Below are 26,701 nucleotides of genomic sequence, written 5' to 3'. Positions count from 1 at the left end.
TCGAATCGACAGTATGAGTCGGCGTCGGCTTCTTTCCTCATGACGACTACCGCTCTTGTCGAATCGACAGTATGAGTCGGCGTCGGCCTCTTTCTTCATAACGACTGCCGCTCTTGTCGAATCGACAGTATGAGTCGGCGTCGGCCTCTTTCTTCATAACGACTGCCGCTCTTGTCGAATCGACAGTATGAGTCGGCGTCGGCTTCTTTCTTCATAACGACTGCCGCTCTTGTCGAATCGACAGTATGAGTCGGCGTCGGCCTCTTTCTTCATAACGACTGCCGCTCTTGTCGAATCGACAGTATGAGTTGTGAAGAGTTAAGAACGATTAACACCTAAGAGGGGGAGGGGGTGAATTAGGTGTACCTTTTTTAAAATTTTATTCTTAACTTAGTTAATTAACTATTTTAAGCTAAGAATAAAGAAGTACAAGACTTGAGAAACTTAATTGAAGGTAAGTTCACAAGAAGATCTGCAGATTCTATGTCACGGTATAGGTGATGTGACCGAGAACTTGATTAGGTACATGCGAGAAATAGCAAAGTGGAAGAACGTAAAAGTAAATGAACAAACAAACGACATTTTAAAAAATTGGTTCAGCCTCTACTCCGAGGCCTACGTCCAACCGTTATTTTATTGCTTGTTTAGAAATTTACTCAAACTTACTAAACCCCTTACAATGAAAATAACTCGCCAACCTACTCCGGTTGCACTCAAACTTAAAGCTACTCCGCTTCAAGAGTTTATGGGTTCTATCTCAAGGTGTTACAGAATCTTGAATCTCAAGAGTTCACTTAAATGAACATGGAGATTACAATGAAGATCTAACACGAGAATCATGGAACAAACTCATCATGTCACAAAGATCAAATAACCGATACTTGGAGGTTTTGACTTTTTTCGAAAACAATTTTGAAGACTTAAAACCGGAAAAACGTTTTGCAAATGCTTGAAGAATAAAGCTTTTAATGCACAAATGATTTGCAAGGTTTTTACAATAAATGCTTTGGAAGTCTTAAGAAATAAATGTGACTAAGACACTCTATTTATAGTGGATTTAAGTCTTAGGTAAGTACACTTTGAAAGATTAAATCCAATATTAAAATGATAGCTTTGAGTGATGGTAAGTGTTAGACTTGTAGGTTTGGGGCTTAAGAAATCAGAAACTTAAGCTTCTACACTCAACATGTGACAATTTTCGAAATGGCAAAAGCCTTTCTTACTTTAGAAGTTTGACAAGTCTTCTTTGCCATTTTGGTAAAAGGTGTTTGCACAAATCTAGAGGCTTAGTCAAGTGGGCTTGTAACTCCAAAATTTCAGATTGTTTTCAAGTTTCTGAAAATTCAAATGTTTAAGATTTAAAGTTTGCAAAGTTTTGACACTTAAAAACATTTGGACGAAAACTCCTCCGTATGATAGTACAGAAACCACGATGCAGACAAACCGTTGCATGGTTTTGCTATTACTTGACTAAAATGAGAATGTTACACTTACTCTTACATATATCGACTATGGCTTTGGAAAGTATCATTGTCTTGACTTCCTTGATTGGCTTGATCATCTTGAATCATTGTTGAAAGTCCATTTGATTGCTTCATTCACTAATTGTTTCAACTAAGAGCAAATAATCAAATAACAAGGGGACTTGGCATCATCAATCTAATGTGTTCTAACAAATTCCCCCTTTGATGATGACAAGTCCAAACATGTGTGATATTCCCCCTTAGCCCATGGTTAGTCGGTCTTTGGTCAATTTCAACATAAACATAATTAATAAACATGATCAAGGTATTCGAAAGGTGCAACATGCTTGACCAAAGTAAAACATCTAATCATGGAAGCTAAGACATAATTAAGGTGAACGTTAGCCTAAGAGTTAGAAGATCACACATAGCATAATTTAAACTACTTCCCCCTCTTGACATCGTCAAAGGAGGAGAAAACATGTCCAAAAGGCAAGCAACACGATTAAAACACACGCAAATAGTTCAAGCAAGATAAAAACAAACAACCGAAGGTGCAAGAGAGTGTCTGAAAACGAAACAAAGAGCCAAAGTTCAAAAGGAGAGACGGGTTAAAGAGGCATGAGTTTAGGAGGCATTCTGAAAACGTTCAAGGAGATCTTCATTCATGGTGCGAAGATCACCAACTTCATCCCTCAACTTGCCCTGTTCTTTGACCAACCGGTTCACAATCCCAAGGAGCTCATCCAACTTGGCAAGGACCACACTCATTTCAACGGTAGAACCCACTGTAGAACCCGACTGATTTTTTCTTTCCAATTTGCCATTCTTGATCTCCAAATTCATCCGAGAAAGAAGGCCCGGTGTCATCTCATCACTTAATTTCTCAATAGCAGGGCTTCCCTTCATCACCAACCCTTCCCTCATAAAAATTATCGAGAGCCACATACCATAAGGAACTACGGCATTTTTGTCAAAGTTGCCGCTTTGGAACTCAGTGGACATCTCAAGTATTCGGTGAAACATAAGGCGAGGAAGGTTAATGGGTTTGTGCTTAACAATGTGATGAATGAGGAGCATGTCAAGAAGAGAGCATCTCCCACGGCTATTGTTGGAAGGGACAAGGTTACGAAAAACCAGGTTAAAGATGAACCGAATGGGTGCGGTTAGTTCAAAGGCATATATGTTGGTAGGGCCATCATCATCATGAGGTCGAAGAACCTTCATGACCTGGGTAGATGTAACCTCATCAATTTCACCCCAATCACGTTTTGGGAAAGAAGTAAGCCCGACATTACTGGATATCAAGATGAGTAGCAAGTTGGTCAATGGTTAGGACAAAGGGTTTACGATTGATAAAGGCCGAGAGAGTTCAGATTCAACATCCACTTTGACTGTTGCATAGAATTGGATGACTTCGGACAAATACATGGGACTATATTTGTCCAACAGATTCACCCAACCCTGTGCATACATGGCCTCTTTGAAGTATTTGAAAGCAAGAGATGTGTCATACCAGGATTTCTTATAGCGCCTTCCACTGTGGAAGCAACAAATCGAAAGATACCGTGAAATATCTTGAAGATCTCCTCAGGGAGATCAAGAGAATTAAGATGGTTGAAGATGTCATTCTTGAATGATTCGGCAAAGGGAGCAATGACAAGATCCATGCAAGTGTTGAGAGGAACTTTCTCCTCAATGATCTCATTTTCATCTATGCTCGGCAAATCCCGATGATAACGAGCCCTTTTGGTTGCTTTGGTTCTTGACCCGGATCCCCTTTTTCTTTGAGTAACCTTGGGTTTTGGAGGGGATGCCTCCGGGGTCACATCCTCGTCATCATCACCAAATATTTCAAGCATCTTTCTCTTGGACCGGGTTCGTGATGCAGGTTTTGAGAACAATGGGTCAAGCCCATCATCAAACACCATTGTGGTATCATCACGATCTTCAACATCAACAACTTCATAATCGATTTTTTCAGCATTGGAACCGATTTCCCTTTCAACAGTGGAGGCCTCCGTTGCATCACTCTCACTCCTCTTATCCTTCTCTAAAGTTTCACTCACCAAATCTTTCAATAGTACATCATCATCATTCTTTTCAACAACATCTTTCTCATCGTCACTCATCTCCTTCTTTTCATTTTCTTTTGATTTTTCCTCACTTTCCTTTTCTTTTTCCTCTAATTTTTCTTCACTTTCTTTTGATTTTTCCTCACTTTCCTTTTCTTTTTCCTCTAATTTTTCCTCACTTTCCTTTTCTTTTTCCTCTAATTTTTCTTCACTTTCTTTTTCTTTGTTTCCCACTTTTGATTTTTCTCCTTCAAGTTCCCCCTCTTTCATCTCACTTGATTGATTCCCCTTTTCACTTGTTTCGACAACATCACTAGATTTTTCAATATCTTCATTCTCTTTGGTTCCCTTAGAACCGGAGTCTTCTTCATCGGTGTCAATGTCCACCTCAGCATCTAATTGGAGAGAAATAGGAGGATTCCTACTTCTTCCTCCTCTGCCACGACCACCGCCCCTTTTGGCGGTTGTCTTCTTTCGTGCAACGGTTGGTTTGGCGATGTGCGAGGCGATCTCTTTTGGTTTGGCGGCGGTTTTGGGAGCCATCTTTTTGGCAATGAATTTTGGATTAAATGTATCTCTGAGTTGAAGGACTTCTTTTGAAAATCTTGGAGGCATTTTAAGAGAGTGGAAGGGGAAATGGTTTTGACGGTTTTGGGAAACCGAAAAAGGTGAGGGTGGTTGTTTATTTAGTGGGTAATAGGGTGTGTTTAGTGGAAACATGAAAGTAAATGAGGGGATGGTGTAGTTATTCTAGGTGAGGGACGGTTGAGTGTTGATAATGTGAGGCTAGGGTGTAGGCTTTTAAGTGATGGGACATAAAGTGGATTTTTGGAAGCTCAATGCAAAAACAACTCAAGTGCACTCATTAATTTGTCAATTTCATTTGGTCGACATTTGCATGTATTCTACCATGTTAACTAACATTTAATTTCATGTAAATCCTCCTTCTAATCAATCATTGGAAAACGTAATTTAATTTAGCGGTATGTCACCTAATAAACCAATTTCCGACCGAAGTCTTTCGAATTGTTCTCTTTCTAACGGTTTTGTAAGAATGTCCGCAATTTGATTTTCCGTTTTACAAAAGCTTAGACAAATATGACCTTTCTCAACTTGATCACGTAAAAAATGATGTCGTATGTCGATGTGTTTAGTTCGTGAGTGTTGTATAGGATTCTTTGATATATTAATTGCACTAGTGTTGTCACAAAAAATAGGGGTAGTCTCGAAAGTAAGGCCATAATCATGCAATTGTTGACGTACCCAAAGAATTTGTGCACAACATAGAGCGGCACTCACATATTCGCTTTCGGCCGTGGATAATGCAACGGTGTTTTGCTTCTTAGAAGCCCATGAAATGAGACACGGTCCTAGGAAGGTAGCAATGCCCGAAGTGCTTTTCCTATCCAATGTGTCACCGGCATAATCCGCATCCGAAAAACCTACAAGATCAAGTTCGTAGTGAGTTGGGTACCAAAGATATAGCCCTTGTGTTCCAATCAAATACCTAAAAATCCGTTTGACGGCTTTGAAATGAGATTCCTTAGGATTTGCTTGGAAACGGGCACAAGCACACACACTAAATTGTATGTCGGGTCGACTAGCGGTTAAGTAAAGTAAGGAACCGATCATACCTCGATATACCTTTTCACTAATGCTCTTACCGTTTTCATCTTTGTCAAGCTTGACTTTAGACACCATTGGTGTAGGCATAGGATTAGAATTAGTCAACCCAAACTTACTTAACATTTCCTTTAAGTACTTTTGTTGGTGAATCATAGTTCCATTCTCACCTTGTTTGATTTGAAGACCAAGAAAGAATCCAAGTTCTCCCATCATGCTCATTTCAAATTCCGAAGTCATCAAATCAGAAAAGTACTTATAAAGAACATTGTTAGTTGCACCAAAAATAATGTCATCGACATATACTTGCACAAGCAACGATTCATTTCCTTGTGACTTGATAAACAACGTTTTATCCACGGACCCACGTATGAAACCATTTTCCAAAGAAATTTTGAAAGCCTATCATACCAAGCCCTAGGAGCCTGTTTTAAACCATAGAGTGCTTTATCTAGTTTAAAAACGTGGTTGGGAAACTCGTTGTTTATAAAGCCTGGAGGTTGTTCAACAAACACTTCTTCATCAAGGTATCCATTTAAAAATGCGGTTTTGACATCCATTTGAAAAAGCTTTATACCATGAAAAGACGCAAAAGCTACAAGCATTCGTATGGCTTCAAGCCTAGCTACCGGTGCAAAGGTTTCATCGTAATCAATTCCTTCTTGTTGGTTAAAACCTTGCACCACTAGTCTAGCTTTATTCCTTACGATTTCTCCAACATCATCTAGCTTATTGCGAAAGACCCACCGTGTACCAATTACGATGACGTTGAGAGGGCCTAGGGACAAGATGCCATACCTTGTTCCTTTCAAATTGCTCCAATTCCTCTTGCATTGCAATCATCCAAAGCATTCATCGATCAAGGCTCTTTGTGACATGGTGCAGTTCGATTTTGAGATGAAGGCATTGTGTGCATGAGAAATTTTGAAGCGATGATCCGGTTTTATTCCGGAGGTTAGGTCCTTTGGTTAAGTTTGATAATGGATGTGAGCTTTGGTGTTTCCATTTCTTGGGAATAAGTGAGTTAGAAGATTCGGGTTGTTAAATGCATGTGATGGGGGATTTGTTGCATGAGAAATGTTTGAAGGAGGTGATTGTGGTTCGTTTATGATTAGGTTGGGCTGTTCTTCACCATCCTTGTTCCCCCTGGATGAGGTAGCATCATCTTGTGTAGGAGGACGATTAGTTCCCCCTAAATTTTGCGCATCCTCCTCATGCAACAAGTGGTTCCAATGTTGCTCGCCTTCTTCTACCACTTGATCCATTTCATGTCGTATCATACCAATCTCAAAATCATCATCATATTCATCATCCTCATCATCAACCTGTGTGTTTGACACAAAAAGACTAGATTCGTCAAATATTACATGAACGCTTTCTTCCATTTTCATGGTCCTTTTGTTATAAACTTTATAGGCCTTACTATGATCGGAATAACCAACAAAAACTCCTTCATCACTACGAGCATCAAATTTGCCAAGGTTGTCTTTTCTATTGTTGTGCACAAAGCATTTACTACCAAAGCATTTTAAGTGTGAAAGATTAGGTTTTCTACCTCGTAGTAGTTCATAGGGAGTTTTCTCAATGATTTTTCTAATCATGACACGGTTGTAAATATAACAAGATGTGTTTACGGCTTTGGCCCAAAAATTCTTAGGAACCTTAGAGCTAATGAGCATGGTCCTAGCCATATTTTCAAGAGTTCGATTCATTCGTTCCACAACCCCATTTTGTTGTGGGGTTCTTATGACCGAAAAGTTATGACTAACACCGTACTCATTACAATAAGACTCAAATGACGAGTTCTCAAATTCGGTTCCATGGTCGGATCTTAATGAGACAAGTTTATATCCAAATTTGTTTTGAACCTTTTTGACCCAAATTAGGAACTCATCAAATGTTTGATCTTTAGAACTTAAGAAAAGAAGCCAAACAAATCTTGTAAAGTCATCTACAATGACACAAATAAAGCGACTTCCACCTCTACTCACAACTCGCATGGGACCACATAAATCAATATGAATGAGTTCAAGAGGTAAGGAAGTGCTAACAACCTTTTTGGATTTAAAAGAGCATTTAACTTGTTTTCCTTTAACACAATCATCGCAAAGTGATTTAAATTCAAATTTAATGTTAGGAATGCCGTCAACTAGATCAAGTCTCTTAAGAGTGTTAAGTGTCTTAGCATTTACATGACCAAGTCGTTTGTGCCAAAGCCAAGGGTCGTTCTTTTGAACACTCATGCATGATAGTGATTGACCCGACAATGCATACAAGTTAGTCATATAGACGTCTTTAACACGTTTACCTTCAAGTATGAGTTCTCTAGTTTTACCATTGATGATTCTACATTCACTAGCAAGAAATTCAACAATATTACCTCGATCACAAAGTTGTGAAATGCTCAAGAGATTGTGTTTCAAACCTTTGACAAGCAACACTTTGTCCACGCATAATGACTTTGACTTACCAACCTTTCCAATACCAATGATTTCACCTTTCTTGTTGTCGCCAAAAGTCACCATGCCACCATCGTAGGCTTCTAGCGAGAGGAATTGGTTTTCATCTCCTGTCATGTGACGAGAGCATCCACTGTCTAAGTACCAATTTCACGCCCCTCACTAATGCCTATAAGAAATCAAACATTTAGTTTAGGAACCCAAACAAGTTTGGGCTCCTTCGATAATGGAAACCTTCTTGACTTCTTCTTTCTTTATCCACACTTGTTTAGCATTCTTAGTGTTTCTTTCTAAGTCACGGACTCTTTTGTCACAACCATTAAACTCATGACCTGTTTTGCCACAATAGTTACAAATGATGTACTCGGGAAGACAAAGATACTTTCTTCTTCTAAGTCGGTTTGACTTGGATCCTGGTTTCGAAAACAAAGTGTGTGCTCTTTGTTGCATTTGAAACCAAGTCCAAGCATTCTTTGCAAATTTTTCGTACTCTTGTGATTGTTTCAAGAGAAACTCCAAAACATTCTGACTTCCTTCCCATTTTAAGTAAAACATCTTAGCCTCATCTAGCTCTTTAGTTAATGTTTCAATTTTAGCAAGATGATTAAGATTCAATTTACCTAAATTGTCAAACGCTTGTTTTGCAAGTCTTGCTTCATCACTAAGTAACATCCCAATTTGTTCCAATTGTTTATTATCTCTTTGACATAATTTGAGGTCAACTAGAAGAGTGTCACGTTCCTTAGTTAAAGAAGACACTAATTTAGTGAGAGTATCTATTTCTTTTCTTGACTCGGATGCCACAAGTAAAAACCTCGTGGCATGAGTCCTGCATTCGACTTTCTTTAACATCTCATTTTGAGCAAGAAGGTCATCATTTAGTTTTTGAGCTCGTTCTAAGGCACATTTGACATGACTCGACTCATCATTTAACATTTAAAGCCAATCTTAACAAGATCATCTTTTTCGTTGTGACAAGTAGCTAAGTCAATCAAAAGTTGGTCACGTTCTTGTGTTAGTGACGACACATTTCCTTTAGAATCGATGCAACAAAGGTCAAGGATGATCATTGCCTTTGGTTTCATCAATTTTGTTGGCTAAAAACAAGTTTTGTTTTCGAAGTTTTTTTATTTCTTTTTCAAGACCCAACATGGAACTAGGTTGATCATTCTCATTTAGACTTTCTTTAAGGACTACATTTTCCTCAGCTATGTCCTCAATTTCGATTTGCATAGCTTCCAACTTATTAGTTTGGACACGACACTTATCTATGAATTGATCTAGGAGGAGACAAACTTTGTCTTTAGAGAAAGATCGAACCTTTTTCTTGAGCTTAATTACCTCATGGTCCGAATCGAGTCCGAATCACGGAGTGAGCCATAAGACACTTGATGTCTTCTTTCTTTGATGATTTGGAAGTATGTTTTGAGGAACTAGACGAGATGCTAAGTTTGGCGTCTAATTCATCCTCAAGGACATCGTCCTCTTGAGAATCAGACATGCCCCAAATAGCAGTCATTACCTTGTTTTTGTAATCACGTTTTGCAAAGTCACGTTTTCCTTAGATTTGATATCGTTCCACTTTGGGCATTCTTTGATTTGGTGACCTTTGTCACCACATTTAAAGCAACCAACAGTGGAGTTAGATCTTCTCTTAGGAAAACGGCGTTTACTAGAGTTGTTGCTATACCTTTGAGAGTTTCGACCATTGATCATGCCAACAATGTTTTTAGTGAACATTGCAAACTCATCATCTTCATCCTCCTCATCACTTGAGAGAGCATTAAGAGCGAGTCCTTTCCCTTTAGAGCTTTCACTAGAACGCTTCATGAGAGTTAACTCATGAGCCATAAGTGAGCCCATAAGTTCATCAAGGGTGAGCAATGAAAGGTCCTTAGCTTCCTCAATAGCCGTAACCTTCGGTTGCCACTTTTCAGTTAGGCTACGAAGGATTTTACGGACTAAATCCTCGGATTGAAAACTCCTACCTAAACTCTTAAGGTCATTGACAATACTAGAAAAACGTGAAGACAAACTATTAATTGACTCATCTCGGTCCATATTGAACATCTCATATTGTTGCATGAGAAGATCAATACGATATTTTTTGACTTGTGACGTTCCCTCATAAGCAAGGTTTAGGGTGTCCCAAATCTCTTTGCCGAGGCACATCCGGATATACGATTAATCTCTTGGTCACCGATTCCATATTGAAGAATGGACATGGCCTTAGAGTTTTTCTCGATTTTCTTATAGTCGGCCTCAACATACTTATCCTCACTTTTCAAGGAGCTAGTGCCATCAGCATTAGTCACTTCGATTTTGAGGGGACCCTTTTGAATGATTAACCAACATTCATAGTCCGCACTTTTGACATAGTGCTCCATGCGATGTTTCCACCAGGCATAGTTTTCTCCTTTGAAAATGGGATACTTAGTGTGTTTTGAATCGTCCATAACTATAGGATCAACTCTTTGGATTTAACCAATATCAAGAGCACAAGGCTCTGATACCAATTGAAGAGTTAAGAACGATTAACACCTAAGAGGGGAGGGGGTGAATTAGGTGTACCTTTTTTAAAATTTTATTCTTAACTTAGTTAATTAACTATTTTAAGCTAAGAATAAAGAAGTACAAGACTTGAGAAACTTAATTGAAGGTAAGTTCACAAGAAGATCTACGATTCTATGTCACGGTATAGGTGACTGTGACACGAACTTGATTAGGTACATGCGAGAAATAGCAAAGTGGAAGAACGTAAAAGTAAATGAACAAACAAACGACATTTTAAAAAATTGGTTGACCTCTACTCCGAGGCCTACGTCCAACCGTTATTTTATTGCTTGTTTAGAAATTTACTCAAACTTACTAAACCCCTTACAATGAAAATAACTCGCCAACCTACTCCGGTTGCACTCAAACTTAAAGCTACTCCGCTTCAAGAGTTTATGGGTTCTATCTCAAGGTGTTACAGAATCTTGAATCTCAAGAGTTCACTTAAATGAACATGGAGATTACAATGAAGATCTAACACGAGAATCATGGAACAAACTCATCATGTCACAAAGATCAATGATACTTGGAGGTTTTTGACTTTTTTTCGAAAACAATTTTGAAGACTTAAAACCGAGAAAAACGTTTTGCAAATGCTTGAAGAATAAAGCTTTTAATGCACAAATGATTTGCAAGGTTTTTACAATAAATGCTTTGGAAGTCTTAAGAAATAAATGTGACTAAGACACTCTATTTATAGTGGATTTAAGTCTTAGGTAAGTACACTTTGAAAGATTAAATCCAATATTAAAATGATAGCTTTGAGTGATGGTAAGTGTTAGACTTGTAGGTTTGGGGCTTAAGAAATCAGAAACTTAAGCTTCTACACTCAACATGTGACAATTTACCGAAATGGCAAAAAGCCTTTCTTACTTTAGAAGTTTGACAAGTCTTCTTTGCCATTTTGGTAAAAGGTGTTTGCACAAATCTAGAGGCTTAGTCAAGTGGGCTTGTAACTCCAAAATTTTGATTGTTTTCAAGTTTCGAAAATTCAAATGTTTAAGATTTAAAGTTTGCAAAGTTTTGACACTTAAAAACATTTGGACGAAAACTCCTCCGTATGATAGTACCAGAAACCACGGTACAGCGTACCGTTGCATGGTTTTGCTATTACTTGACTAAAATGAGAATGTTACACTTACTCTTACATATATCGACTATGGCTTTGGAAAGTATCATTGTCTTGACTTCCTTGATTGGCTTGATCATCTTGAATCATTGTTGAAAGTCCATTTGATTGCTTCATTCACTAATTGTTTCAACTAAGAGCAAATAATCAAATAACAAGGGGACTTGGCATCATCAATCTAATGTGTTCTAACAAGTTGGCGTCGGCTTCTTTCTTCATAACGACTGCCGCTCTTGTCGAATCGACAGTGTGAGTCGGCGTCGGCTTCTTGATGGCTAGTGACTGGAAAAAGAACGTTTTGTTGGGGGACTAGGTCGATTTTTACATTAGATATAAAAAATGCGTCGGGGTGCCCACAGCTATTTTCGACACCTTCGCCGCTACACAAGGTCTACTAGTTTCCTAACGTCTTTTCAGCAGCGCTCCTTCCCTGTCAGCCGTCAGTTGCGTCCATGAGGTCGCCCTCCCGTTTTGAGGATGAGCTCTTCCCCTTCTCCGATTGCTTTGCCACTTTGAGGGATTGCATGTTGCATCCTCTGGCAGATACCTGGACGTTGACCACCTCGTCCTTCTCGTTCTTGGAGACGAGCTTATGCGCTTCCCCCCGGTCCGAGACATACAAAAGTGTAAGAGCCCGGATGGACATTACTGCGTCGGCCTCGCTCAGAGTGACTCGGCCTACGAGAACGTTGTAGGCGGACGAGCCGTCAATGACTACGAACTCGGCTAAGACATTCTTAGCCGCATTCCCCTCGCCGAACATCACCGGTAATCTAATCGAACCCAGGGGTACCAGGCCAGCCCCGGAGAAGCTGTATAGTGGATTGGTGCAGGGGCTCAAGTCCTTGGTTCTTAGGCCGAGGCTGTGAAAGCACTCCCTGAACATGATGTTAGTGTAGGCGCCTGTGTCAATCAGACACCTCTTTACCAGGTGGTTGGATATGTCCAAGTTGACTACGGTGGGGTTGTGAGGGGCGATGACTCCTCGTAGTCCTTCCCTCCAATAGTCATATCGGGAATGCTGGAGGCGGGGGTCGCTGTGTTGGGCACAAAGTTAATGGCTTGATACAGCTCGTTTAGGTGCCGTTTGTGCCCATGAGCCGACCCACCGTTCTCATTTCCCCCGATGACCACATGGATCACTCCTATCCGTTGAAAAACGGATTTCTTATCAGAGCCGCTGGCGTCAGTCTTCTGGCCTTTGGCCACATACTTGTCGAGGCTTCCCTTAGGATTAGCTCTTCAATGACATTCTTGAGATGCTAGCGGTTGTCGGTGAGGTGGCGGTGCTACCGTGGTACTCAAGATCGCTCGAGTCACCGTCTCCTTTTGGCTTGGGAGGCCGTTCCCACTTCTGGCCCTCGCTTCTGCTTAGGGCGAAGACCTCGGCGGCCGATGCGACCAGAGGGGTTTTGTCATGGTAATGCCTTTGGTAAAACATTCCCGAACTCCCCCTGGCGCCCGTCGAGTCCTGTTTCTTGGCAGATCTATCAGACCGTGACCTGTTATTGTCACGGCGTTTCTCATCGGACCGTGGCCTGTTATTGTCACAGCGTCTCTCATCCGGGCTGTCATCCAGGCGGCCTTTCTTATCTGAGGGCTCGGCCTCGCTGGGGCCTACCCAGGTCTTGTGGTAATCTTCCACCTTGATGGCCTGGTCGGCCATCTTCCTCGTGGCGTCTAGGCCCAGGCCTCCGTGCTTGATGAGCTCGTCTTTTAAGTTCCCCTTTGGGAGGCCCTTCATTAGCGCGAAAGCCGCCAGTTCGGGGTTGATCTCCCGAATCTGCTGTACCCTCCCGTCGAACCTTTTCACATAGCTTCGTAGAGACTCGCCCTCCTCCTGTTTGATAGTCAGGAGGTCCGATGTCTCCACGGCCTTTCTCTTGTTGCAAGAGTACTGGGCTAAAAATGCGTCCTTTAGGTCGGCGAAACAGTATACCGAACCGTCGGGAAGCCCCTTGTACCAACTCTGAGCCATCCCATGCAGGGTCGTCGGGAAGACCCGGCACCAGACCTCATCGGGCTGCTCCCATACCGACATGTAAGACTCAAAGGCCTCGACGTGGTCGGTTGGGTCACTGTCTCCTTTATACGTGAACGCCGGCAACTTCAGCTTAGTTGGCACGGCGGTGTCAAGGACATAATCACTGAGTGGCTGCTTGACCACGTGTCGAATGACACGCGGCGACCGACTCCTCGCATTCCTGGTCCGGCTCCTCTCCTCGTAGCGAGGACTCCTTCTCCGACTTGGGCTTCTTCTCCGACTCTCCTGAGTCGGGCTTCTCTGGCTCCTCCGGGGTGTGCCTCGTCGGTGTTGCGGCGACGCTGTCCTTTCCCGAGTGCGAGAAGGACTTATGTTTACCACGACCACCTTGGGCTCCTCCGGCGTCTTGATAGGGTCGGCTTCTCCCAGCGCTCCGCTCAAGTTTCTCGGAGTCACGTTTTGGGCCCTGGTCTCCTGGACGGCCTCCGCCGCTCGTGTCGGCGTGCCTGTGTGAGCTGGTGTACTCCCAATTAGGTCCAGGAGTGTCTTCAGTTTTGCTACGTCAACCACCTGTCCCATGATGGTGACCTGGTTGGCGGGCGGCGGTGTGTCCGGTATTATCGGCATTCCGAATTTCGGTTGGACTACTCCGCCGGTGGAGGGTTGCACTACTCCAGAATGGTGAAATGTATCATCTTGGTGTAGTTCGGTTTCGTCATTTACGAATACCTCTTGTTGTTTTGACATCTTCCTAGCTCTTGGGGTGGGTTTCTTTTTGTGTTTTTGTTTTTGTTGTTTGGGAATGAATGTGACTAGCTTTTAGTGTCTTTCCCCACAGACGGCGCCAATTGTTCCGGGTGTAATTCCAGAGCAGATATTTGATACCACTCGTAGCTAGTAGAATGATGTCCTTGCTTGAGTTCTCCTTGCGGTCTCCTGAAACGATGAACAAACTGAGGGCTCGGCTTTGGCCGAGCGTACTCACTCCGACGCTCAAGTCAGTAAACTTAGAGAGAAGTTGTCGTAACTTGGCTAAGAGTGTATTGTAGAGAGATAAGGAAGATATTACCAGATGAATAGTGGTTATTAGGTTCATTTGTGGATCCTTTCCTCAATGAAGGTTGAGGAGTATTTATAGGCATTCACCTTTTGTCACGTAGTGGCCAAGTGGCCAAGTGGCTATCAGGTGGAAAGACCGTTGTACCCTCGGCCGATGGACCTGTGGCAGGCTCGCCGAGGGTCTTGGATATGAGTACGCGGATATGTGCCCCGGCTGGCAGGTTGTCAGGCCGAGACCTAGGTGACAGGCCGATGGATTGCATCGGCTAAACTGCCTAAGTCGTTGACTTTGCTGTGGATACCCTTGACCTTGCTCAATATGTTGACTTGGTCAGCGGTGCAGAATATGCCCCATCAATAGCATTCATGACGATAAATCAAACAAGATCTCACATGACTATATTTTGTCTTATAGATTAAGAATAATATCGAAGATTCCCTACAACCATGAATAGTGCCAAGATTCCCAATGTTACCATTGGTGTGGTATGGAGGGAGTATTTCATTTGGGAGTCTTTTATTGTTAGTAAGTTAGAGTTATTTAAGTTAAAGTTGTACGTTATTCTAATTCATTAAAAGTTTAATAAAAAAGAAAGGGTTTTTTGTCAGAAACTACCTTTTATTTAGGGTCGTTTGTGAACAACTACCTTTCATTTTATTTTTGGCTTTCAACTACCTTTCATTTCTTCATTTTGCGAAAGACTACCAAAAATCTACTTCCGACAAAAAAAAAGTCAACTTTCCGGCATTGACTTACCATTTCATGTTCAATCTAACTCTTTACTTCATAACCCTAATAATCGATGATAAAGATTGATTAAACCCGACATAATCACCTCAATTTGTCTATCTCATACCCGAATCAAAGTCCTAATCACCGAAACAAAATCATCATTGATATTAATCTTAACATGCTAAATAATTCTTCAATAATAATGCTATTATGGCCTTGTTGGCAAAATTAACTCCTAGTGTTAATTATTTGAAAATAATCATGGATTCACTAGTAAGATCACTTGTGTGCGACTATCTCATTAGTTTTCGTATACCCACCATCTTACTATGAAGAGAGAAAGAAGGTACTTTAATATAACTTAGATGGACAGTAGGTTGATGAATCGTGAGTAGTCTATAAGGTTGTTGAAATGTAAGGGTGAAGGTGAAAGTGGTAGTAAAGGCGATGACGGAGATGGAGATGGAGATGGAGATTGAGATGGTTGATGCGTTGATATTGCTTTGAACAAACTTTTGATAAGGTGTTGGGCATGGAGAAGAGCTATTTTGTTGGGTGAACAAAGGGAGAAATATGGGTTATATGTGTGAAAAAAGGGAGAAAAGAGCAAGTCAACGCCGGAAAGTTGACTTGTGTTCGCCGGAAGTGGTTTTTTGGTAGTCTTTCGCAAAATGAAGAAATAAAAGGTAGTTGAAAGCCAAAAATAAAATGAAAGGTAGTTGTTTACAAATGGTCCTAAATAAAAGGTAGTTTCTGACAAAAAACTAAAAAAGAAACCAGAAAACGATCAAAGGTATGATCAAAATTTAGATTTGAGAATGTATTTCAAATCTGTCTTAAGTTAAATAGGTCTTTAACTTAGACTACCATTGGACCAAGATCTCGGCGGATCTTTGACCAAAATATCCCATTGATTCGAAGTCTCGGCGCACTTAGTCAAATATCCCCACAGAATCAAACTTGTCCCTCGGTCTTACGAGTCACGAGTTCTATCCTTGCTACAAATATCATTCTTTTATTTAAATCGCTTTCGTATCATATGGTATCAGAGCTGCGGCTCTTGATTTCCCTAAATCTAGACGGTCCTAGGCGTGTCAAAGGCAAGTTGTTGGTTGAATTTCTGATTGCGATTGGAGTTCAAAGGTTAAACTTGGTCAGATAGTTCGAGGGTTAATTGGTTTGATTACTCATCTCGGGAGCAGGTTCTAGTAACTTGTTATTCGAGGGGTGACAACAACAAAAATTACTATTCACGTGTACTGTTCATCTGAGGAAAAAAAACATGGCAGGAGTGTTCTGGTGTGAAAGCAACTATGAAAAGAAGGTTAAGTTTGATCCAACATTACCTCCTATTTTTTATGATTATAATGATGAGGAAGTTGTTGAACTTAATGCTTTAGTTATTCTCGTGCAAGGAGGGTGGAGGGGTGGAAGGCACGAGTGGAGACTGCACAAGAGGGTTATAAATGATTACTATGGTTGCAAATTTATGAAGATTGAAGATGATGAGCTAAAAAGGCCAGAAATTAATGGTGTGCACACATAACTTCAGGTTCTTCTTCATCAATTTTGCATCTGAATTTGCTAGGATTGTATTCGATCCGGGGGATTCAAGGGTTCTAAGAATCGGGGCGATTCTTTTGAAGAAAGAGAGAATGACATGGCACAGCTAATTAATTTTTTAATTAGTGTAGTGATAGGGATTTCACACGGGTTCGAATTAGTGGTAGACTGGTAGCTGATGCAATTAGGAGTAGTTAGGACAGAATAAAACTAATCAAAAGATTAGATTTCATTAGTTAGATTATTATCCCTTAGTTGTCAAATTGATTTATTGTTTTCTATTTCATTTAGGAGTATTTTATTGTTAGCAAGTTAAGAGCATCCACAACAACAACAAAATTGTTGTTTTTTGTGGGTCCAACCTATCCACCTCATTTTATCATAAAATGATATTTTTCCCAAAAACTTTATACAACAACAATTAGCAAATTTCATGTCACTTGGATCAATAAGACAATAAAAGACAATAAAAGACAATCATTCTCTCATTGTGAGCACCTACAACCAATGTTGTCAGGATCAGGATCCTACTTTGGATCGAAGAGGGGTGGTAGGATCGGATCGCATGATCGAATGGTAGGATCGAATCGTAGCTTGCAACTTCTTAAAATTGCAAGCAAGTCATTTTTGCCAACCATTGGAGATGCTCGGCAAACAAATAATTCTGATGGAGGGAGAAAGGGCCAAAGAAAATTAATATACGCTAGCTTCACACTTGCAATAACATCAGTTTCCCGGCGTTTTCTTGATATCGTAGGGTATGAATCTCAAAACCCACCCTTGAATATGAGAAACTTACCTTATAGATTTAAGGTATGAGTATAAAATCCTTATTTTTGTCAAATAAACCCTTATACCTGTATTAGGTGAACCAAACACGTAATTTTCCCGGCATATAAAAAATAAAAAATAAAAAGTCTTCCTTATCGTTTAGAAATGGTATAGCTTGACCATGATGTCAAGTCAACAATTCTCATTCAAAAATTGCTACTTGCACAAAGTACAATTTATCTTATGTGCTAATAATACAATATGCATACGACGACTTATCTTCTTCATCTTTATGTGAGGCAAGGCCCCCTAGTATGTGCATTACTTATATTTCCGATCCTAATAATATTGGCAAATTTAAGTAACATAATTTAGCATAATTTACATATGATATCTACATAGTTTAAGGCTCCGTTTGGCACGACATTTCAGGTAGCTTATTTGACCAAAGTAGCTTATTTAACCAAAATTTCAGCTACCAGATTTTTTTGCAAGTGTTTGGCAAGTAGCTTATTTGGTGAAATAAGGTACCTGAAATGAAATGCTACCTCATGTAGCATTTGAGAAATCAGGTACCTGAAATGACTTATTTTCCATTTTGTACCCCTTTATTCTATAATATTAAGGCTCTGTTTGGTAAAACTAGCTGAAAAGGTAGCTGAAACCTGAAAAGGTACCTGAAAACTGAAAAGCTAACTGAAACCTGAAAAGGTAGCTGATAAGGTAGCTGAAAATTAAGAACTGATAAGGTAACTGATTATATGAAAAAAGTGTTTGGCAAACTAACTGAAAAGGTAGCTTATTTGGATGAAATGACGAAAAAGGATATAATAACTATTTAATATTATAGATTGAAGGGGCAAAAAGGGGATATAAATTAGAATCAGGTATCTGAAATCCCAAATGCTACTCTAGGTAGCATTTCATTTCAGGTAGCTTTTTTGGACAAATAAGTTACTTGCCAAACACTTGCAAAAATATAAGCTACCTAAAATTTTGGTCAAATAAACTACTTTGACCAAATAAGGTACCTGAAATGCTCTGCCAAACAAAGCCTAAATAATTTTCATATCCATTTACGTCATTTTACCAAAATCAGCTACCTTTTCAGCTAGTTTGTCAAACACATTTTTATATAATCAGTTACCTTATCAGCTCCTAATTTTCAGCTACCTTATCAGTTACCTTTTCAGGTTTCAGTTAGCTTTTCAGTTTTCAGCTAGCTTTTCAGGTAGTTTTACCAAACAGAACCTAAAAGTTGAGTTTTTTTAAGCTTTTTGATTGGTCGAGAGATTTAAGGAAAACACGCATTTGTTTTGTTAGTGGTGGGCCTCATTTAAAAAAATAAATTAATTAATTTCAGTTCTTTTCTTTTACACGTTTAGTTTTACAAATTTATATGTTTATTCACTATAAGTTTTACAAAACACTATACCAAGGTTCATTATTATATTAATAAAATTGTCATTCAAATCTACCTTATGCGCTCCCGCACTTTAAATTTTAAGAAATTACTTTACAATTACTCAACAAAAAATCTACTTTTAATTTTGTACAAATTTAAGTCAACAAATAAAATTAACTTGCAAAAGAAAAATTAATTTTTGAATAGAAATAATATAATGTGATTTTCAGATCATGTACTGTATAATATATATTTTACAATTTTTTAATTAATGTATTTTTTATATCTAGTGTATTTATGAACGTGATGTTAACTCTTTTCACATTTCGTGGTAAAATTCATTATTAAAAATACCCGTGCATTTTTTTGCACGGGTTTAAAACTAGTAATATTTTAAAAATAATAATAAGGATATGAAAATAATTTGTATGAAAACTTATCCGAATATTACGATCTAAGGTGTATTGTTTTGGATTTGGATCCTCTCCATTTCCTTTCTCTCCATTTCCTCTCACAATCTATTTTAATAATAATTACCCCTTTTACTTCTATTTTTCCTTTACTTTTATGCGTAAATTGAGAACCGTTAGATGTTGTCAAGATGCGATCCGGACCATTAATAGGAACTTGCCTCTCCATTTCTTTTTAGGAAATGGAGAGAAATTGGGCTCTATTGTTTTATATACATTGATTAGACTCGGATCGGATAACAAAGTTGGGATAGTCATAACTCTTACTTGAGTTTCGGCCAATTTTGTTTTTCTAATTTAGTTATATATTTGCCTATTTGGTCTTGATTGTCAAATATTTATGGCTTTGATCACGGTTTTCTAGCTCGATACCTATGGAAAGATATAGGCTCTGTTTGGTAAATGGCATATTGGTTAAATTTTAGCAAATTGGAGAGGTTTAGCATGTTTGACTTGCGAATATGCTATTTAGAGCGTTTGGTTAATGGCATATTGAAATAGCATATTGGGGTCCAATATGCTATTTTGCAATATGCTGCTCCTACCAGCATATTAGGTTAGCGGATTAGAAAGAAAAAAATTGTCTTATTTACCCCTTTAAAAAATACTAACCTTCCTTTTATATATTTGAGCTCAAGCTCAGATGAGCTTCGAATAGGCTCATAAATTTGAGCGTGAGCTCAAAATCGGCTCGGATTTTACGAGCTTAAAAATTTAAAGCTTGGAATAAGTTTGAGCTCAAATCGAGCTCGGTTAGTTCATTATTATCCTTACTTTCTTTGACTTTTAAATCAAATTTAAAATAAACATATTTTAAGATCAATGAAAATATAAAATAGTTAGCAAATATAATAAATAGATAATCATAAATGCTAAAACAACAATTTATTAAGAACAAAAACAATTGTAAAATGCCAAAATTAAAAAATAAAAATAAAGGAAAATTCCATTGGTACCCCTCTAGTATGAGTTAATCCCACTTATACCCCTACTTTTCAGGAAAGCCCACTTGTACCCTCCAATTTCCTAATTATTCTCACATATACCCCTTAAGTATAGTAAATAATGAATATTGAGGATGAAGTGTAGTAAGAGGGTAAAAGATGAACGTTGAAGATGAAGTGGAGGCATATAAAAATGATTTTGGAGGGAAAAGCGATGTTTGTTGGAAAGAAAACAAGTATTTCAATTAAAGTATCATATTGTTTACATAGCCCTTAACATCGTACGTAAGGGTACTTAATACTTCTTCCCCGCTTCATAATGACAAGCGAGAATTCACTTAACATCTTAGTTGTTAGTGCTTAGTTTCCTTAAAAGTAAGGGTACAAGTGAAACTAGTCTATACTTGAGGGGTATAAGTGAGAATAACTAGTAAATTGAAGAATATAAGTGGGCTTTCCTGAAAAGTAGGGGTATAAGTGGAATTAACCCATAGCAGAGGGGTACAAGTGGAATTTCCCAAAAATAAAATAAAACAAGCCTAAACAAGCTTATGATCCAAGCTCATCGGCTCGTATTTGGTCAACCTCGGCTTGAAATCGGTCTCGGAATCAGTTTTGACCGATTTTTGACCGATTTCGAGTCGTGCTTTCACCGAGGTGATTTCGAGGGCTCTACAAGTCGACTCAGATCATTGACAGCCCTAAATGCAACTATCCTTCAACAATTATTTATACAATATAATTTTTAAAAGAATTAACTATGGAATCAACATCCTTTGATCCCAATACAATAGTTAAGTTTAACAAATATAAAGGCCATGGAGGAGTATTATAATACGACCATTATACTGATTTTACTGTTACGGTTGAGAATGTCACAAGTATAATCGGACCTAGTCCTTGGTATGGTAAATTTAAACTTTACTTTTATTTGTTAGCTGGATATGGATTGTTTATTGGATTATGCCTCTTTGTTTGTTCTCTATTGCACCCTTTTTGTAACTGGTGGCGGATAGTCGGACAGAGTCCTTCCCTGGGTTTTAAGATGAGTGTGTTGAAAACCTCATCCCATACAAATATCACGTTACTGTCTACACATTAGTTCTTATCGCCAATTGATTTAAAATTCGGCCTTGTGATATGGATTGTCTCTTCTCTCTCGTCCAAATAGGTATATGACCCGTAGTCCCGTATCTATTTTTGTAAATTTAACATTTACTTACCTATTTATTACCATAATGCAGCACCAGAACGCCTGTGTCCAGATTGCGAGTGTTGCACCCCTGCACCGCCAGGTTCCTGCTGCAAGTGTTGTTCTGGTTCCAACGCTCAATTTGTCAAACCTGAAATGATTAAATCGTTTATCGTATTTCTATAGTCGTGGCCTGAGCTTGAACATAGTGTGAAAAAAAAAATGATTTAAATGATTTCTCATATTTCTATGGTCAATCTATGTATTCTTGGATAGTTACAAGAGATTATAAGAAACTAATCTCTTATTGTCATATACTCATATATATGTAAAATAATTGGTTGTTTTTCCAGTTTAATTATCATGTAATACTTGGTTATCGCCAGGCAAACTTTATACTGTCGTCAATAATATTGTCACGGCTATTCCAGGTGTTCATTGAAGTATCAAACCCATGAATGCTAAACTGCCCATTGTGCAGTGGACTCTGAGTCAACGAAAGCAACGGTTATGCAACTAAGTTTTGTGGTAATGTCCTCATACTTGCAACGATTAAAAAATAGACCAGCTTCCAACTCGTCTCACATTGCTATGGTTAAAACAATGCGAAATTGGCTACAGTGTTGCAGTAAAAACAGCCATACAAGTGGTTCTGCTTTAGAAGTAAGGCAAAAGAGAAGGCAATTATCAGAGAAATTGCTCAGACTCGGATAGATTTGTTCATGAGTCAGATTTGACAATGTCGATTTTGGCTTAAAACATAAAAGCAAGTGTCCAATGCTAGATGTAGATATGCATACCTGAGATTATATGAAGCCTCAAAATAGCATACGCTACCAATAATCCCCACATGAACATGTTCCATCCTTGAATAAATGAAATCTACGAGTGTCTCTGACGGTGATCTCCCTGCTTGTGACAGCAGAAATAAGCTTAATGGCGTTGTGACAATCTCCACATATCCTCAGATTCTTCCCAACAAGTATAGGTTCCCCCTTTTTCGTCGATAGCAGCCCAAATGCAACTGCAAGTTTCTCACTATGATGAACACCACTCCTCTCCTTGTCTCTTTCGCCTCCAACATCTTTCATTGTAGACCATCGCACATCAGGCACATAACCAACATCTTTTATCTTCACTAATACCTCATCTAAGTACTCATATACTTCCTTAATCATAGGGTGTGAAGCATCTTCAGCAACGAAGGTATGAACCCTTTTGTTTATCTCAATCCAACTACACCCTGGTTTCTTTCTAAGCTTTCTATCGTGCATCAGCTTCCTAACCTGTGCAACCTCCTCCCATCTTCCGGCATCAGAATAAATATTTGCAAGCATGACGTAAGGAGCGGGATTTGTAGGCTCAATCTGAAGAAATTGATTAGCAGCCTTGATAGCTAAATCAAAATTACCGTGTTTTCTACATGCGCCAAGCAAGGCAGCCCAACCAGTTTTACCGGGGTTAAACGGCATAGACTCGATAAGCTGCTCTGCTTCACGCAGTTTACCAGCTCGACTCAGCATGTCAATCATGCAGGAATAGTGTTCAGGTTCAGGATCAATACCATAATTACATTTCATTGTGTCAAAATACTTTTGGCCTTCCTCAACTTTTCCTGTGTGAGCACAAGCTGAAAGCACAGAAATCAAGGTTATATTACTAGGCGTTAGACCTTGTTTAAGCATGCAATTAAAAAGATGCAATGCTTCATTTCCGGCACCATGCTGAGAATAACCATCGATCAAGGCATTCAGAGAGACTACATTATGCTCAGGCATCCAATCAAACAACTTTCTAGCATCATGAAGATTTCCGCTTTTAGCATACATTGATACGAGGGCATTGTTGACCGCTATCCTATTAGACGGAATATCAGACTTTAGAGACAAAGAGTGAACTTGCTTCCCATGTGAAGGAGAGGGGGAGTTTGAACATGCACTAATCACACAAACAAAGCTGCAATCATCTGGCCGATGCCCAATTCGCAGCATATCTCGGAAGCAAGTTAGTGCCTCCTCTGATAATTCATCAAATTGAGAATATCCAGAGATCATGGTGTTCCAAAGAACCAAATCAGGCCCCGGAATCTCCTCAAATATTTTTCGACAGTCAAACATGTCACCACCACATTTTGAATACAAATCAATCAACCCACTCCCAACATGAGGGTTCGTGTTAAACCCTATCTTGATTAGCTGACCATGAAACTGGAGGCCACCAACTCGATCCTCCAAGCTCGTAAACGCAGTCAAGACACTAGCCAAAGTATACATGTCAACATACAAACCCCGCTTAACCATTTCCTTGAACAATTCAACCGCTTTTAATCCTTCCCTATGTTGCCCATACGCAACAATCATAGCATTCCAAGAAACCTCATCTTCCCTCCCATTCATTCCACAAAACACCCTCTTCGCCTCCTCCAAGAACCCATTTTTACTATAATAACTCACAAGCGAATTATTCACCGACGTATAACAATCATACCCACCTCTAACACCCAAACAGTGCAACTGCCTAATCAACAAAACATCATCATTCGACCCCGTAATCATTGACGACATACTAAACCCATCCATCCCAATACCCACCTCCCTCATCCTCCCAAACAGCCCAAAAGCAGGCCGCGTCTCACCTCTTTCCGCATACGCAGCAATTAGAGTATTATACGATACCAAGTCCGGTTCAGACATTTCATCAAACAGTTGGTGGGCAATCATAATTCGACCGTGTTTCACATACGCGGCAATAATGGCATTGTAGGAGAACACATTTGGGTAAAGGGTCGCTCCGAATGCGTTTCGAGCGGCGGTTAGATTGCGGCATTTGGAGTAGAGGATGATGAAGTGATTGGAAATGTAAGTTAATTGAGGAATAATGGATTTTACGTAGAGTGCATGGAGACGTTTCCCTGTAATTAGGTTTTTTTGGGTAATGCATGATTTTAGAAGGTGGGTGAAATGGTGTAGATTCCATGAAGTTTGGTTCATTTAGATTATGGAACGATTAACCATAATCTAAGAGCAACGAAAAATAACGGTATAAACAATGGCCAAATATCTTTGATAGAGTAAGAGCAACGGCTTTGTATACCGGTCTACCGGGAGTCCGTGACGATTCTAGGAACTTGAGCGAAAAGGCTACGGTTACACTCAGTGTATAGAATCTACTATACACTGCGAGTAATATTATGACACATGGCAATTGTGGAGGTATGAAATAGAATCTTTTTCAATTTTCATTTATTCTATTTTGGAAACAAAATTTAGAAAATCAAATTTTAATTTTTTTTTCCCAAATTATTATTAGTATATTTTTATACCATTATTTTTTAAAATAATATTCTCATTCTTTCCTCTTTTACTGAATTTTTTCCTTAACAAAAAAGTGTTGTACCGCTGGCTGCGTTTACGACCCATGTCGTCATCCGCTAGTAACCAAATTGAATCATTGGATCATTGACCGCTATTAGAGCAAAGCAAATGGAGCAAATAATGTTATTACTATATTCGACGTTATTAGTTCATATGTAATCAAATGAAATCGATTCATTGATGTTATTATAAGTTTAAAAGAAGTAAACGACCCGTATGATTGTTCAGTAAGTTTTTTTTTTTTTTTTTTAATATTATCTTTAATTATGGTAAATATATACTGTAATTATTAAACAAATATTAAAACTAATATACTCCTAATTTTTTTTCCTCCAATGGTGGAAAATTTTCCCTTAAATATCTCCCATATTCCTTCCATGATTAATATTTGATTCCTACATGTGCCGAAATTTGATTGGTGGTGTATAGTAGATTCTATACGCCAAGTGTAACCGTAACATTTTCCGAATTTGAGGTAGGGGTGCGGAAAATGATCCAACTTGTTGAATCAAACGACACCTAAATTACTGCCTTAGTGGAATATCAAGAATTCTTTTGGGCCATTCCCACTACATTTTGGAATTTCTGTTACCTATCTGTGCCATATTTTGAAGTTTTGCTGATAACTTGTCATTTATACTCCTGCTCCGAGGATGACGTATTGCCCGTCTTCGTTCATGTTGATAACTTTCACTTTGGTGCTAATTTTACTTCATTTTTCTGAATTCAAATTAATCAACGAAATAATCAAGTTCATAAGCTTAACTTTTTAATTTTTTTAAAATTTAAATGTTAAGAAATATATCGAGTTTTTTTGAAGGTTTTGTTACCATATATGATGCGTCAACAAATTCCTTACACAACTCAAGAACAGATTATTACTTGATGTACAAATTAGTTCAACAAGAAACTCAAGTTGGTTAAAACCCAAAAAATCCATAGTAATAACCGAAGTAAGCTAGGGAAGCTAGGGCAGAGCAAAAAATCCGATTATCCAAACTGATCCGATATCCGATCCGTATCCGATCCGAATGTTTGGATATCCGATCCGAAAGTTAAGTTTGGTTTGGATATCTGATCCGAAATGTTTGGTTTTGGTTTGGATATGGATATTAGAATTAAAACATTTGGATATCCGATCCGATCCGAAACTATAGTTTTCTGGTATAATTTCGAGAAAATAAAATTTTATTTGATACAACAACTTAATTAATGTTTAAAATATTAGAGAAATATCTAGGTGGTACTTAAATTTTATGTCGAGAACATTGGAATAAGAATACTAAAGAAAATCATCATGTAAGAGTGTAAGACTATGAATATAATCGTGTTTCAAACGTAATTTTAAAGTAAATTCAAAAGTATGGATATCCGATGGATATCCGCATCCGATCCGATTATTTTGGATACCCGAACATTGGATATCCGAAACATTTGGTTTGGATATTGGATATCTAATTTCAGGATTTTTAATATGGATATCCGATCCGAACTAGCACTTTGGATCAAATACTCGATCCGTACTCTGCCCTAATGGAAGCAGATTTCTTCAAATATATGTACAGTTGCACTTGCAGTGAAATATTATTCATGTTTGAGGTTTGATTGAACAACAATGTGTCAATGTCCGTGTTATCATTTAAAGAAGTTATATCTAGTCTCTAGTGTGTACAACGATATCATAGCTCTCGAAGTTCATACCATTTGACTACTAAAGTCAAATAGCGACAATAGAAAATAAGATAGAGTGGGTATTCTTCTACTGGATTGATAAAGAAAATTCTGAAACCTTGGTCAATGTAATTATGACAGGGAGTGCTGATGTGTCGAAAAAACTGTAGGAATTCATCATCACTGGAATCAATTTCCGGCTGATCACTTGAAGAACTAGTGTCAACGGCAAT

The 26,701-nt window shown here is 38.8% G+C and overlaps 1 protein-coding gene across 2 annotated transcripts in view; it reads right to left on the bottom strand.

The window, feature by feature from the left end:
• LOC141611160 (pentatricopeptide repeat-containing protein At3g49710-like) overlaps positions 1–24,658 on the bottom strand; it is a 31,145-nt gene extending 6,487 nt beyond the window's left edge. The window contains exons 1-2 of one of the 2 annotated variants that reach the window (XR_012528535.1): positions 22,224–24,658; positions 21,455–21,574 (exon numbers count right to left, since the gene is read on the bottom strand). Coding sequence is in view for 1 of the 2 variants with exons in the window: in XM_074429614.1 (XP_074285715.1) it covers positions 22,257–24,413 (2,157 nt within the window). In the remaining variant the exon portion in view is untranslated. Of the gene's footprint in view, positions 1–20,980; positions 21,575–22,223 lie in introns of those variants that run through there. The other variant, XM_074429614.1, reaches the window with a different exon arrangement.
• Between the last annotated feature and the right edge of the window lie 2,043 nt (positions 24,659–26,701).

This window comes from Silene latifolia, chromosome 11 (genome assembly GCF_048544455.1).
Source record: "Silene latifolia isolate original U9 population chromosome 11, ASM4854445v1, whole genome shotgun sequence".
Lineage (NCBI taxonomy): Eukaryota > Viridiplantae > Streptophyta > Magnoliopsida > Caryophyllales > Caryophyllaceae > Silene > Silene latifolia.
This window is presented reverse-complemented; position numbering and strand designations above follow the sequence as displayed.